General features: G+C 53.1%; 1 protein-coding gene and 1 pseudogene across 1 annotated transcript; both read left to right on the forward strand.

Annotated features, from left to right (window-relative positions):
- Window positions 1-14,147, forward strand: part of LOC109941455 (ubiquinone biosynthesis O-methyltransferase, mitochondrial-like) — a 78,887-nt pseudogene extending 64,740 nt beyond the window's left edge.
- A 701-nt stretch (window positions 14,148-14,848) lies between these two features.
- On the forward strand, window positions 14,849-15,956 carry LOC109941986 (dehydrin DHN4). The gene is made up of 2 exons (XM_020543310.2): window positions 14,849-15,484; window positions 15,588-15,956. The coding sequence occupies exons 1-2, from the start codon at window positions 14,882-14,884 to the stop codon at window positions 15,954-15,956; spliced, it is 972 nt and encodes a 323-aa protein (XP_020398899.1). The 5' UTR covers window positions 14,849-14,881.
- The last annotated feature ends 587 nt before the right edge of the window (window positions 15,957-16,543 follow it).

Raw genomic sequence — 16,543 nt, forward strand, 5'->3', positions numbered from 1 at the left:
CGAAGGTCCCCTACCCTCTACCTCGCATCGATCAAATCGTGGACTCCACTGCAGGGTGCGAAACCCTGTCTTTCCTTGATGCCTACTCAGGGTATCATCAAATCAAGATGAAAGAGTCAGACCAGCTCGCGACTTCTTTCATCACGCCCTTCGGCATGTACTGTTACGTCACCATGCCGTTCGGTTTGAGGAACGCGGGTGCAACGTACCAGCGGTGCATGAACCATGTGTTCGGCGAACACATCGGTCGCACGGTCGAGGCTTACGTCGATGACATCGTAGTCAAGATGAGGAAAGCCTCCGATCTTCTCTCCGACCTCGAACTGACATTCCGGTGTCTCAAGGCGAAGGGCGTCAAACTCAATCCCGAGAAGTGCGTCTTCGGGGTGCCCCGAGGCATGCTCTTGGGATTCATCGTCTCCGAGCGGGGCATCGAAGCCAACCCGGAGAAGATCGCAGCCATCACGAACATGGGGCCCATCAAGGACTTAAAAGGCGTGCAGAGGGTCATGGGATGTCTCGCGGCTTTGAGCCGTTTCATCTCGCGCCTCGGCGAAAGAGGCCTGCCCCTGTACCGTCTCTTAAGGAAGGCCGAATGCTTCACTTGGACCCCCGAGGCCGAGGAAGCCCTCGGGAACCTGAAGGCGCTCCTCACCCAGGCGCCCATCTTGGTACCCCCGGCTGATGGAGAAGCCCTCTTGGTCTATGTCGCCGCCACCACTCAGGTGGTTAGCGCCGCGATCGTGGTCGAAAGGCAAGAAGAGGGGCATGCGTTGCCCATTCAGAGGCCAGTTTACTTCGTCAGCGAAGTGCTGTCCGAAACCAAGATCCGCTACCCACAAGTTCAGAAGCTGCTGTATGCAGTGATCCTGATGAGGCGAAAGTTGCGACATTACTTCGAGTCTCATCCGGTGACTGTGGTGTCATCCTTCCCCCTGGGGGAGATCATCCAGTGCCGGGAAGCCTCGGGACGGATCGCAAAGTGGGCGGTGGAAATTATGGGCGAGACAATCTCGTTCGCCCCTCGGAAGGCCATTAAGTCCCAGGTACTGGCGGACTTCGTAGCCGAATGGGTCGACACCCAGTTGCCGACGGCTCCGATCCAACCGGAGCTCTGGACCATGTTTTTCGACGGGTCGCTGATGAAGACGGGAGCCGGCGCGGGCCTGCTCTTCGTCTCGCCCCTCGGGAAACACCTGCGCTACGTGCTACGCCTCCATTTCCCGGCGTCCAACAATGTGGCTGAGTACGAGGCTCTGATCAACGGGTTGCGAATCGCCATTGAGCTAGGGGTCCGACGCCTCGATGCACGCGGCGACTCGCAGCTCGTCATCGACCAAGTCATGAAGAACTCCCACTGCCGCGACCCGAAGATGGAAGCCTACTGTGAGGAGGTTCGATGCCTGGAAGACAAGTTCTACGGGCTCGAGCTTAACCACATCGCCCGGCGCTACAACGAGACTGCGGACGAGCTGGCGAAGATAGCCTCGGGGTGAACGACGGTTCCCCCGGACGTCTTCTCCCGGGATCTGCATCAATCCTCCGTCAAGATAGGCGACGCGTCCGAGCCCGAGGTGCCCTCGGCCCCGTCCGAGGCGACCTCGGCCCAGCCCGAGCCACCCTCGGCTCGACCCGAGGAACCCTCGGCCCCCGAGGGCGAAGCACTGCGCATCGAGGAGGAGCAGAGCGGGGTCATGCCAGATCAAGATTGGCAAACCCCGTACCTGCAATATCTCCGCCAAGGAGAACTGCCCCTCAACCGAGCCGAGGCTCGGCGGGTAGCGCGACGCGCCAAGTCGTTCGTCTTGCTGGGCGATGAGAAGGAGCTCTACCATCGTAGCCCCTCGGGCGTCCTCCAGCGATGCATCTCCATCGCCGAAGGTCAGGAACTCCTGCGGGAAATACACTCGGGGGCTTGCGGCCATCATGCAGCACCTCGAACCCTTGTCGGGAACGCTTTCCGCCAAGGCTTCTACTGGCCAACGGCGGTGGCTGACGCCACTAGGATTGTCCGCACCTGCGAAGGGTGCCAATTCTATGCGAAGCAGACCCACCTGCCCGCTCAGGCTCTGCAGACTATACCCATCACCTGGCCCTTCGCTGTATGGGGTCTGGACCTCGTCGGCCCTCTGCAGAAGGCACCCGGGGGCTACACGCACCTGCTGGTCGCCGTCGACAAATTCTCCAAGTGGATCGAGGTCCGACCCCTGAACAGCATCAGGTCCGAGCAGGCGGTGGCATTCTTCACCAACATCATCCATCGCTTCGGGGTCCCGAACTCCATCATCACCGACAATGGCACCCAGTTCACCGGCAAAAAATTCTTGGATTTTTGCGAGGATCACAACATCCGGGTGGACTGGGCCACCGTAGCTCATCCCATGTCGAATGGGCAAGTAGAGCGCGCCAATGGCATGATCCTACAAGGGCTCAAGCCTCGGATTTACAACGACCTCAACAAGTTCGGCAAGCGGTGGATGAAGGAACTCCCCTCGGTGGTCTGGAGCCTGAGGACGATGCCGAGCCGAGCCACGGGTTTCACGCCGTTCTTCCTGGTCTACGGGGCCGAGGCCGTCTTGCCCACGGACCTGGAATACGGCTCCCCGAGGACGAGGGCCTACGACGATGAAAGTAACCAAGCTAGCCGAGAAGACTCGCTGGACCAGCTGGACGAGGCTCGGGACAGGGCTTTACTACACTCGGCGCGGTACCAGCAGTCCCTGCGACGCTACCACGCCCGAGGGGTCCGACCCCGAGACCTCCAGGTGGGCGACCTGGTGCTTCGGCTGCGGCAAGATGCCCGAGGGAGGCACAAGCTCACGCCCCCCTGGGAGGGGCCGTTCATCATCGCCAAAGTTCTGAAGCCCGAAACGTACAAGCTGGCCAACAGTCAAGGCGAGGTCTACGACAACGCTTGGAACATCCAACAGCTACGTCGCTTCTACCCTTAAGATGTTTCCAAGTTGTTCATATACCCCGCACCCACGCAAAGTTTAGTCAACAAGGAAGGGTCGGCCTCGCCTCGGCAAGGCCCGACCCTCCCTCGGGGGCTAAAAGGGGGGAAACCCCCTCTGCGTCAAAATTTTCCTCGAAAAGAAAATCTCTTTTACCAGAACATCTTTCGTGCTTTTTGACTACTTCGAAAAGTGAGTCCTGGAAACGACGGGGTACACGTAAGCAGCCAAGGCTGACCGAGCCGAGGGACTCCTACGCCTCCGGGATACGGATACCTCACTCATCACCTTCTGCGATAAGTAACTCGCGTTCGGATAAGGTGACTCTGCGGATCGAATAAGTCTTTACGTTCGAAAGCCTTTCTGTCGAAGCGATTCTTCGAGCCTTCTCGACCGAGTCGGTGACAGGGCCTCAGGGACGGGTGAAAGTACGCGTAAGCGGCGAGGCCGACCGAGCCGAGGGACTCCCACGCCTCCGGGATACGGATACCTCACTCATCACCTTCCGCGAGAAGCAACTCTCGCTCGCACTAACATCCCTGCTACCGACAAAAAGTCCAGATACTCGAAACAAGAGGAAAAGAGACGCAGCTTTATAACGCAGCAAGGGTGTGTGTTCTGGCCTCGACGGCCGCACAAGGCCCACGCTACAAGACGATTTGACCCTGCAGGCTCGGATCTTGACGCTGGAAGAGGGCGATGACACCCTCGGCATCGACAGCACCTTCGGCAAGGCCCGACCTAGCCTCGGACGGCGACGCGGTCCGAGGGCCTCCGCTCCGAAGGACGACGTCATCACCACGCCCGAGCAATCTCTGCCAGGGACTTCTCCGAGAACCCGGCCCGAGCGGACGGCTCGGCCGGCCACCTCCGGGGCCTCGGCCGACCACCTTCCGAGGGCGCCAGCCCGGTCCGAAGCCTCGGCTGGTCAACTCCGACGACAATCTTGCCAACAGACAACCCGGCTAGGCTCCGCCCAACCAGGTTTCATTTCCGAGCCAACTCCGCCTCTGCTCGTGCTGATATCGCTACCCCTGGCCTCGGCTCGTCGAAGAGCGGCCGAGGGGTCTCTTTAACTAAGCTAGAGGAGCCTCGGACAACAGGTCCGACCGAGCCGAGGGACTCCTACGCCTCCGGGATACGGATACCTCACTCGTCACCTTGACACGGGGCGACTCACGCTTGGTGAAGCGGTTCAGACAAACAACAGGCGAGTCTTAGTGCTCGAAAATGAGGAAAAAACACGGCTCCGTGCCGTAATTACATACATGTTCAGGCCCCGAAAGCCGTAATGAACAAAAAACCCGGCACTCGAAGTGCCATTACAAAGGGAACTCCGGTTCCCCCCCGCAGGTACGAACAACCCCACTCGACAGGGGCGGGCCTGCGGGGCGGCGGAAAAACTCTCACCCCCCGAGGACGAGAGCCAGCCATTCAGGCCAGGAGACGGAAATCCAGGGCTACTGGCGGAATTGGCAATCTCATCGGTAGAGATGCCACCTCCGTCCACCGACGCCTCGGACCGCGCCGGCAGGTCTTCGCCCATGCCAGGGCCGTCCAGGGCGTAGGCACTGCCCTCGCGGTGCGCGGCGCAATCGTCGTCCGGACGGAGGACGCGACATGGCGCCCTGGCTGTGCGACGACAACCCGCCTCTCCCGGCCTGGCTGGAGGGAGCCTCCGTGATGCTGGAGGATGCCGTTCTCCCCCAGACGAACGGGGAAGAAGAGGGCAACCGACCCACGCGGAGGCAGCCCCCTGATTCGCCTCGTCCTCCCTCTTGGCCTAGTGATGAAAATCCTTGAGGCTGAGGGAGGGGCGGAGGCCGCAGCCCGGCTCGCTTTCCCCCACCATCAAGCCGGAAGCCACCCTCTTGGGTGACCGCCGGTGGAGGGGTGCAGCCGGGCTGCATGATGAAAATCCTTGAAGCCGAACGATGGCTGAAAGGTACCAACTCCCACGGAGTTGCGTTCCTCCAACGATGGGGCGAAAAGACGGCGGTTTCCCCCATCCGGGGGCTTGAAAGGTGGAAAGACGCGATGCATAAGGGAGGAAGAAGACATGGTCGCCTTACGAAGGGGGACGCCCTCCTTTTAAAGGCAACTCCCCCTGCTTGAGCTCCCAACCGTCACGAGCCGAGTCTTCTCCAACACGCCTTTAAAGCCCTCCCCCGCGGCGCGGGGGCTGGGATCCACAAGTCAGGGAGACCGGCTCCGAGCAGAGGAAGCCGAACCGCCGCGCGCGCGACGCACGCAACCACCCAGCGGTTACAAGTAACCCTCCACTTTTGCCCAGACCAGCGGGCGAAAGGGGCAGGCGGCATGCAACCGCGCCAAGTGGACGCGCTTCTCCGACTCCTAACAGGCCAGCGCGACGGCTCGAGCCCACGCGTCGCGCAACTGGCGCGCCGGGTGCTGCATGCAAACCGCTGTGCCGCTTGCACCACCACCGCACCTCCTCGACTGCGGAACCGATACCGCGATTCGAGGCGACCCAGCCCGCGACCCAGCAGCGCCAGCCTGGCGCAGCGGTCAAACGCGGTCAAAAGTGGGCCGACAGTAATGACGGTGGCAGGCGCGCGAGAGCAGCGGTCACGCCATCGGCCAAGCTCATGTCCCATCCGGAGGCAGCGAGAGGACCCTCTCTCACGGTGTGAAGACGACGCGCCCGTGACCCGTACCTCGAACGGCTCGCGCACGCGCAACGGCAGCCTCGCCAACTACTCGCCCCGGCGCATTAACTCTGCGGCTGGACGGGCGATGCTTCTGGCAGGGGCGGCTGGCGACGCTTCGCCTTCACCAAAACGACCACACCTAAAAAAGGGACCGGGAAAGGGGGTACCCCCAAAGGGATCCTTCCCCGTGAAGGAACTAGGCTCCGAGCCTCCCTACTGATCAGGGGTTCGAAGGCTGGCCCCCCGAGGGGTTCAACAGCCGCCTCAGATTGCGTGGGCCCGACACCCACTACTGGTCAGGGGTTCGAAGGTCGGCCTCCCGAAAGGTTCCACGACCGCCTCAGGCTACTCGGGCTCCGCGCCCATTACTGATCAGGGGTTCGAAGGCTGGCCTGTCGAAGGGTTCACAGTCGCCTCAGACACCGAGCGAGGGATGACCAGGGGTACGTTCGATACATAACCAAGGCTCGGGCTGCGCTCCCGAGGTACCCTAGGACATTTCCGAGACCAGCGGGAACGACTCTGTAACGGAATCCCATCGGAGGGAGGCAACGAGCCCTCGGACCCCGTCGCCAGGGGACCGGGTCCGGCAGATCACCCGCAGGTACTTTTGGGCGTGCCTCCGGGCCCCTAGCCGACCCCCAACGAACGGGGCACGGACGTCCACTCGGATTACCCGATTGCAGCTCACCGGAGACACCATGTTCGGTGCCCATCGAGGGTAACATGGCGCACTCCCCCCCTCCTCCTTGCGGAAAGGCGACGTAGGGGCGTATGTAAAAAAGCCGAGTCTGTCCCTGATCGTCCTCTCGCTCCGTGCGGAGGCTCGGGGGCTGCTCTCGCAAACCCGGCTCCGGCCGAACCGTTGACAGCGTCAACATACCAGCCCGAGAACTTGGGCCCCGACAGTGCACCTGGGCTACGCCCTGCTCGCATGAGGGAATCGCCAGACCAGCCGAGGCATTACGCAAGGCATTAAGACCTCGAAGGAGTGAAACCACTCCTCCGAGGCCTCGGGGGCTACACCCGGCGGGTGCGCTCGCGCGCACCCACCGGAACAAAGTACCACCGAGAAAGGCTGGTCCCCTTGCAAAAAAGTGCGACGCAAGCCTCCAAGCGAGTGTTAACACTCTCTTCGAGGCTCGGGGGCTACTGTCGGGGACCATAATTAGGGGTACCCTCAAGACGCCTAATTCTCAGCTGGTAACCCCCATCAGCATAAAGCTGCAGAGGCCTGATGGGTTTGATTAAGTCAGGGATCAGTCCATACGAGCGACTTGATCACACCACGCCCGAGCCTAGCCTCGGGCGAGGGCAGCCGACCCTAAGATGACTCCGTCTCGCCTGAGGCCTCCTCTTTCACGGCAGACGCATCTCCGGCTCGCCCGAGGCCCCGCCTTCGATAAGAAGTAACCCTGACTAAATCACTGCGCTAACCGACCAAGTCCCCGGGGCGTTTAACGCAAAAGGTAAGACCGACGGGCGACCAGACTTCGCCAGAGGTGCCATAGGAGGCTCTGCCCGACCCAGGGCTCGGACTCGGGCTAAGGCCCCGGAAGACGGCGAACTCCGCTCCGCCTGACCCAGGGCTCGGACTCGGGCTAAGGCCCCGAAAGACGGCGAACTCCGCTCCGCCCGACCCAGGGCTCGGACTCGGGCTAAGGCCCCGGAAGACGGCGAACTCCGCTCCGCCCGACCCAGGGCTCGGACTCGGGCTAAGGCCCCGGAAGACGGCGAACTCCGCTCCGCCCGACCCAGGGCTCGGACTCGGGCTAAGGCCCCGGAAGACGGCGAACTCCGCTCCGCCCGACCCAGGGCTCGGACTCGGGCTAAGGCCCCGGAAGACGACGAACTCCGCCTCGCCCGACCCAGGGCTCGGACTCCGCCTCGGCCTCTGCCGAACGACCTCCGCCTCGCCCGACCCAAGAGCTCGGGCTCGGCCTCTGTCATGCAGGACGGACTCGACCTCGACTTCGGAGGAGCCTCCACGACGCCCGACCTAGGACACAAGACCGCCACGTCAACAGGAAGCGTCATCATCACCCTGCCCTGAGCCGACTTGGGTCGCAGAGAACAAGACCGGCGTCCCATCCGGCCAGCCCCGCCAGATAGGCAATGATGGCGCCCCGCTAGACCATGACGACGGCGACTCTCAGCTCCCTTACGAAAGCAGGGAGACGTCAGCAAGAGCACAGCTGTTCCAACAGCTGTCCCTCCATCAGGCTCCGTTACTTCTCCGACAGCCACGACGCCACACCAACAGGGTGCCAAGATCTCTCCGGCTGCCACCTTGGCATGTACTTAGGGCGCTAGCTCTCCCTCGCTAGACACGTAGCACCTTGCTACACCCCCATTTTGTACACCTGGATCCTCTCCTTACGCTTATAAAAGGAAGGACCAGGGCCTTCTTAGAGAAGGTTGGCCTCGCGGGAACGAGGGCAGGGGCAGGCGCTCTCTTGGGGCCGCTCGCTCCCCTCACCCGCGCGGACGCTTGTAACCCCCTACTGCAAGCGCACCCGACCTGGGCGCGGGACGAACACGAAAGGCCGCGGGAATCTCCGTCTCCCTCGTCGCGACCCGGCTCCGGCCACCGACCTCTCGCTCTCTCCCTGTTCCCCCCTTCGCGCTCGCCCACGCGCTCGACCCATCTGGGCTGGGGCACGCGGCACTCTCACTCGTCGGCTCGGGGACCCCCCGGTCTCGAAACACCGACAATATGGTTGAGGGTGCAACCGCTGAAAGGCTAGCTTTTTGGGGGAGTGTTGGCCCAAGAGACCTAAAAGCCCGCTGCTATACGTGCGGGCGCGTGTGTCGCGGCCCGACAGCCTGGGTGGGCGCGCCGTGTGTGCGGGCGGCCCCGACGGACACGCCATGTGTCGGCAGTCCGGTTCCAACATAAAAGACCAACAAAGGAACAAGTGCGTGCATCGTTTGACAACAGTTATAGATTATAGAAACAGATACTGACATCTAGTAGTTGGCATTTTGTTTATCCAATTGTTTTGAGTTTGTATTTTGTGCAATGCACTCATATCTTTATACTACTTAGTGGATTGAGTTGGTGGTGGACCTTGGTGATTTTTTGTTAATTGATCTTGTGCATGCATGAACTTTGTTCCTTGGAGGATGTCTTTGGAGAATGGGATTGTTAGTGATTTAGTGCACGCATATATTCATATGGCTTATGATGTACTCCCTCTATTTCAAATTGTATGTTATTTTAGTTTTGTCCTAAGACAATCGTCTAACTTTGGCCAAATCTATAGAAAAATACATTAACATCTAAAATATCAAATAGATGCACTATCAAAATATATTTCATGGTGTATGTAATGAATCTTTTTGATGTTGTAGATGTTTGTGTATTTTTCTATAAACTTGGTTAAAGCTACAAAAGTGTAGGACAAACCTGAAATGACTTACAATTTGGTATAAAGTAGTAGTTCTTTGTGGCTTACACACTATGAATTTCATATGTGATTTTCAGATAGAATTGAGCTTCAACATTGCTTGATGAAATCTATTAATGTATAGGCAAGCTTGTTAAAAGTTTAGGTTGAGATTATCATCACATATATAATAACCTTTTAGCAGTGTGCATTTTGACTTACTTGAATTTTCTAAATTAATGAAACTCCTAACAACATTCATGTTACCTGCATTAGAGTAAAAGCAATCTTGTCGATAGAGTTATGAACTCCTGTTCCTGTCAACGACTTTGGTATTTTTATCAAAGTATCGAGTAGAACGCACAATTGTATTAGTCGTACCAGAGAGGCTTGTAGTCTTGTGAGATCACATCAACCGCGTTTATGGTGTGGCCACCACCATTTATTAGAGGGAACGAGGCTTTCGACAATCGAAAACTCGATAGTGAAGGCATCGAAGAGCATCCGGGAGAGCCCACACCAAAGCACCACTTACGCGTGGAGAAGGTCCGGGGCTATCCATGGAGTTTCATGACCATTGTGTTAGGGTCCAATGTCTCTTGGGTGTGTTTGATTGTGGGACAGCTAGGACGAGATCGTCCCCTGATGTCCTCTCTCGTCCCTCCAATTTTGAGGGACAACAGGGGACAACACTAGATAGTACTGTCCTAACCCTTGACCCAGAACCAAACAACCTAATTTGAGGGATCGTCCCATCCCATCCCGTCCTGTCATTGCAACCAAACACACTAGCTTAGTAGTGTCATCACTAGCCGTTGCCGATCGTTGGGTAAGCCCGTATAATCTGACGTCTACTGTCGGACCTAGGGATGTAATTGGATCAGATATGGACGTATATTACTCGTTTCATATTTATTTTCAAATTTCTGTTCGGACTCGTATCAAATACAGATATTATCGAGTTATGAATATCGACATCTTAAATATTCAACTTCAAGAATACGAATATGAATATAAATCGGATACGAATCGGATATTGAATACCCGGACTTGATACAGATTAGATCTCAGCCCTCTTAGGGCTTGTTCGGTTAGGAGTGGATTGGAATGAAGTGGATTGCAGGGGATTAAATCCCTCGCTAGTCAAAAACTCAAAATTGAATAGAAGGGGATTTAATCCCCCTCAATCCCCTTTGTTCCCCATGCAAACGAACAAGGCCTTAGAGATTGTTTAGTTAGGAGTGGATTAAAAGGGATTGGAGGAAATCAAATCCTTTAAAAACTCGACCTGCAGGGGGTAAGACAACCCCAGGGCATTATATTAAGAAGACCTTCTCACACAGGTCGAGAAAACCTTCGATCCCCTACCCCACCCATACATAGCAGCACCGTAGCCCATGTGAGAAACGTCCGTTACCGGGACTGGACCTTAGACCTATGCTCTGGCGTGGGACAGACAAGGAAGTTTTTTAACCAATTTTTCTCCCAAGGGGAGTCGAACCTATGACCTAAGGAGTGCTACTCAGACGACCTAACCAACTCAGCTAGAAGCTCTTTTGTAGGGAATTAAATCCCTTGCTAGTCAAAATTGAATAGAAAGGGATTTAATCCCCTCAATCTCCTCTGGCCCCCATGCAACCGAACAAGGCCTTAGACAAACCGAATTCGAATACAGACGGATAATATTCATGCTATTTATATCCCTAGTCGAACTAGTCTGTTGCCCTATTTCACTCTATGGAACCTTTCAGCATGATTGTCAGACTCTATTACAATGGTCCGAAGCCTTCTATGAGTGTTAACAGTGGGAAACTTTGGTCTGACACCCTTGCCTGGCCTTGGTGGGTTCGACACATGTGTCGGAAGCTTATTGTTTTTATGCCGGTTAGGGTTGTATTCAACCATATGGTTCAACGCTTCCCTCGGAAATGGTTCGATGTCTCGATTTGACGCCTGCAAACCTTTCTCTTGCTTCATTTCTTCGTTATCTTTTCGACTGGCTCGGTTCCATTTCGTGTCTTAGATTCTTGCATGTTTTTGTAGGTCTTCAACGAGTCTTCTAATGTCTTTTTTGAGGTGTTGATCATCTGGATCACCACTTTGCCTTTGTCCAAGTCTACTCTGCATTCTTTGAACTATAACCAAAGACACTAGCAAATAATGTTAGTCCAAATGGTTATGATGAAACACCAAAACTTTAAATATCAATGAACATCGGAACATCAACGCCTATTAGTTCAGCTCGGAACATTGCACATGCTATTACTAATTAGTTTAATAGATTTTACAAATATGGCTTAATATAATGTAAGTAATTGTTTGAAAGTAACATTTTATCATAATGTTTGTGCAATCCCTTTCGGGTGTTTTGAGTGCAATTATAGACTGTAAGAAGTGCTTCTTTGTTCTGTGATCAATCTGGAAAAGGGTATTAAAATAATTCTATCTTCTGGATTGCAGCCTCTTGCTCGAATGGGTGCTACGGTTACTGCAATTGATGCTGTTGACAAGAATATAAAGATTGCAAGTATTCATGCGGTATGTGCAAAATCTTGATCATGTAATATGAATTTAGGTTTGTTTGTTTGTTTGTCTCAAGAGTTAGTTTTGGCTTTTATAAGCACAATAATCAGTAACTTCACTATTCCTTCAGTCAATGATTCTTTGTTCTTATCTTCTCAGGCATCTGATCCAACAACTGCTTCGATTGAGTATTGTTGTGCAACAGCTGGTACTTTCCTCCCTCCATGTACCTATTGTATCTGTTGAACAATGATAGATGAGCTACTGAGTTGATCCTGGGAGTTCTTTTCCATTGACACCATACTTTGATGTAATCTTTTACAAGGAATAAGGTCCTTAGTTCGCATGTGGGTTAAGCTGTGCAGATTATTTACTGTAAACTTTGCTAATACTTAATGTGGTTACAGTTTTAATGCATTGTATTGTATGTAGAACTAGTCATAGCACAAAATAAAGAGCATTACCTTTCAAATTTTGATGAGACTGAATTTGGATATCAAAGTTATCCATTCCTGATATTTCTTATGACTGTGACTAGAAGAAATTTATATGAGAACTGTTTATATGCAGAGGGACTGGTAAAAGAGAAAAAGGTTGTTTGATGCTGTAATTTCTCTTGAGGTATGCATACTTTTGGTTCCATCAGTATTTATCCTCTCCATCAAAATAATATGGAGTAGCCGTTTCAATAATACTGAAAAAGACCATGGTGGTCCTGCACTTTATTGCTTGGAGCTTTCTGTTTGCACCATCTTGTTTATCTGATTGAGCATAATTACTTATTAGAAATATTAGATCATAGGACGACAATGCTTTTGTGTGTATTAGCCATAAGAGAATATATTTATACTTGTATTAGTTTGTTCATAAAGTTACATAGGACTAATTTACTTCACATACATCTGGATATTAGCACTGTGTGTACATCAACATAACTCATCATGAGAAACTTGTGAAATGTGAAACAAAATATCAGCATGCATGCTTATTCTGAACAATATAATCTTTAGATCATGTGACCACTGCCTTTTTTTGTTGTTGGGGTGGGGGTCATTTAGCTTACAGCTTTGTTAACCCATGTAATTTGGATCTGTAATATGGATTGAACTTTGTATGTCTTACAGGTGATTGAGCATGTCGCCAATCCTTTGGAGTTCTGTGAATCCCTCTCGGCTTTGACAATTCCTAATGGTGCCACTGTGATTTCCACAATCAACCGATCAATGCGAGCATATGCCACTGCAATAGTTGCTGCTGAGTATATCCTCAGATGGGTTAGTATCTAGCTTTCTTTCATGTTTTGGAATCATTTTCTGGGATCAATAAATTTTGTTGGGTAGCCCATTGTATTGGAGAAATACGCTTGCTTAGTGACGTTTTGACTCGAGTGGAACTTGTAGTCTGGACTCTGACAGCTAATGCTTCTTATGAACTTGAGCTATAACAAATCAGTATTTCAAATCTATTAAATATTCAGTTATGTTGTAAAGGACATGGTAGTTCTATACTTCTATTCTTCCTAGCATATGATGTCACGGACTGCACATCTAGAGTGCCCCCCTTGTTCTGTGCAGCTACATGTTTCTGTAGGTTCGGTTGTCATAATCTGTCTTTAGATCCATAAACCAGTGGTTTACGCCCCTCAAAGTTGGTCTGGTTTGAAGACTTTGTTTCAAATTTGAAACTCTTTATTATGATCTAACGAAGAGAACCTGTGAGCTAATCCATCATCATTCTATCAAGGCCATGTCAGTTCAGGCTTCTGGCTTTCTGATATTTTGTTGCCCAGGTTAGAATCCAGTAATGGCCCTAGACGGTTAAGAGCTCCCACTTCTCCAGAGAAACATCCATGCTATGATGTTCTACAGTTATACTGGCATAGCTTTTCTTGAGGTGGACTACTAATGCAGCTTAAGATTGATATCTCATTCTGAGCTTTTGTACCTGTGTAGCTTCCTAGAGGCACACATGAGTGGTCCAAACTGGTTACCCCGGAGGAGCTTGTCCTAATGCTGCAAAAGGCTTCCGTCTCCGTAAGTTTTCAGCCACTGTATCACACTGAGTTTGACTATAAGTTGTGTTGCTGATATCTTGACATCTATCCTCAGGTCGAAGAGATGGCAGGGTTCGTTTACAATCCGTTGAGCGGAGAATGGTCCCTGTCAGATGATATCAGTGTGAACTACATTGCTTTTGGCGTCAAGAAGGGCGAGGCATCATCGACAAATGACAGAGAAGCAAATTTATCATAGCTGAAGAAAAACACGTGACCTTGAATTGTCGGGCATCATTTTCAGAGGACCAATTCATGTCACTGAAATCTTACTGCTAAGGATGCAACCAAGTAGCAGAAGATAATTCTCTTGCTCTTTTTAGTCTTGGAAACTGGAGCTTGTGGAGTGATGCTTCCTGGAAGCGCCATTGAGAAGTCAAGTTGACAACACGTGACTGCTAACAAGTAGAGCTATCTGCCTTTTTTGGGTAATGTTTCAGGCAGTTTTTCTCAATTTTGTGGCAATCACTGATCTAAATAAAAATACTACTACACTGCTGTACGTGAAAACTGAACAGATTTGCTGTCTGGAAATGTAACTATTTTTAACAGTTAAGGGGTGTTTGAATGCACTAAGCTAATAGGTATTAAGCTAATAGGTAGTTGTCTAAAAAATTGCTAGGGTAATTAGCTAGCTAACAAATAGCTACTAATTATTATATAATTTGCTAAAAGTAGCTGATAGCCGAATTATTAGCTAGTCTATTAAATGTCTTTAGCTAATTTTAACCGCTAATTATTAGTTTATTACATTTAAACACCATCTAAATGCATGTGCAGCTCTTTAGCTGGTCAAAGACCGTTACTTAAATCCACGAACTTTGAAATGCACTTGCGTGCCACTTACATGTCGGCGTACCGGTGCGTACCGTCGCCAGATGATGAGCTAGCGCCTGCGATTCCGTTATATTATTATAGGTTGTTGATCGGTGGTCGCGTGGTCTCTTTGGAAGGAACGGATTAACGGAATAGGAAAAGCAATCCCACGCCAAAACCGCGTCGGTGCTTCTAGTTGTAGTGCTCTACTGCTCTTATTACACTACAACACGTACGCAGGCACCCGGCCAGTCCACGCGTCCTCAGCTCGGCTGCCTAGACGACGGACGGACACGTAGCTGCGACGTGTCGAAAACTGCCAGATCCAACACGTTGCACGCATGTATCGTCTATAAATAAACGGATCCGGCCTCGTCCATTTCATCCATCGCATCTCGTGCAGTGACACAAGTGAGCTCAGTAAAGCCAGCCAAAGTTCAGAAGAAGCGAGCGAGCAGGAGGAGGACAGTAAGTATGGCGCACTACCAGCAGGGGAGGCGGCAGCAAGTGGACGAGTACGGCAACCCGGTCCCTGGGGGCCACGGTGTCCAGGGCCAGCAGCTGGGTGAATCCGCCGGCGGGTACGGCGTCGCAGGCACCGGCAGCTACGGCGGCCAGCAGCAGGCCGGGTATGGACCCACGGGCACCGGCACGCATGACGCCGGGGGCTACGGCGGCTCGGGCCATCCGGGTTACGGGGTTACCGGAACGGGCGTCCACGACGCCGGTGGCCCAGGTGCGTATGGAGCAGCCACGGGCACGAGAGCCCACGGCACTCATGGCGGCGTGACCGGGATCCAGGACGGCGCCGCTGGCCTCACCGGTGGTGGTCTGCATGGCGCAACAGGCATGGGTACGACTGCCGGTACTGGCGCGCACGGTGCCACCGGAATGCTTGACACGGGGGTCTTAGGCGGCGGAGGGCACGCGGCCACCGGCATGCCCGCCGGCCACGGCACGCGTCCCGGCGCCACAGGCATATCTGGAACCGGCGGCGCGTTCCCCCATGCAGCTGAGCACAAGACGGGCGACGACATCCTTCGCCGCTCCGGCAGCAGCTCCAGCTCCAGCAGCTCGGTGCGTTTCGTTGCTCCATCGCAATATTCTCGTCCGCCTATATCCACTCCCACACCATGCATGTGCATGCAGTACCTGGTTGTTGCATGTTCTCTCCATGCAGTCATCTGAAGACGACGGCATGGGTGGGCGCCGAAAGAAGGGCCTGAAGGAGAAGATCAAGGAGAAAATGCCAGAAGGCCACAGGGAAGGCCAGGCGACGGCCACCGGCGCGTACGGCGGGACAGGGTACGTGGCTGGGCTGACGACCGGAGGCCCCCACGAGAAGAAGGGTGTGGTGGAGAAGATCAAGGAGAAGATCCCAGGCGGCCACAAGGACTACGACCAGCATCAGCACACCACCGCGGCAACCGGTGGCGGCGGTGGCTATGGCGGAACCACCGACACGACGTATGGGACGACGACTGAGGGTACGCACGAGAAGAAGGGCTTCATGGAGAAGATCAAGGAGAAACTCCTAGGTCAGCACTAAGCAACTGCCTCTCCCGGCTGACGACTGCCGATAACTACATGTATACAGAATAAACAAAGCAATGAAGAATAAGCGGCAGCTACGAACGTATGTGTTGTGTGTTTGCATTGTAACCACCTCAGTTCATGATCCTGTGTGTGTGTGTTAATGTGACGAAGTAGAAGGAATGAGATGTAAGTTACACTTTTATTATGCTTCCGAGTCAAATCTTATTATCATGGATATGCAGAGGTTCTACATTTTTAGGGTGCCCTAAGATCTTCCGGTCTATAGCAGGTCTATAGCAGCAACAAAGATGAAATACATGGGTTCGACGGAAACAGGGAAAAGAATATAAATCATCCCTGCAAATTCGTGTGTAAACGACCTGAGCAATAGAGCTAATATATCTCCCGCTCACGTGTAATTGGCATATCTCCCGCTCACATGTGTAATTGGCAAAGGGAGCACCACTCATTTTAGATCTAACGTCTCTTTAGTATATTTTGACCCTCCAAACAGTATATTTTGTTTATTTTAGATCTAACATCTATTTTGACCCTCCAAACAGTATAACGTTGGAGGTGTGTTTTGACCCTCCAAACAGT

This window comes from Zea mays, chromosome 8, assembly GCF_902167145.1.
Source record: "Zea mays cultivar B73 chromosome 8, Zm-B73-REFERENCE-NAM-5.0, whole genome shotgun sequence".
NCBI lineage: Eukaryota > Viridiplantae > Streptophyta > Magnoliopsida > Poales > Poaceae > Zea > Zea mays.

Coding starts and splice junctions, on each gene's coding strand:
- LOC109941986 (XM_020543310.2), top strand. CDS start 14,882: ATGGCGCACTACCAGCAGGGGAGGCGGCAGCAAGTGGACGAGTACGGC. Junction 15,485..15,587: donor GCTCCAGCTCCAGCAGCTCG/GTGCGTTTCGTT, acceptor CTCTCCATGCAG/TCATCTGAAGACGACGGCAT.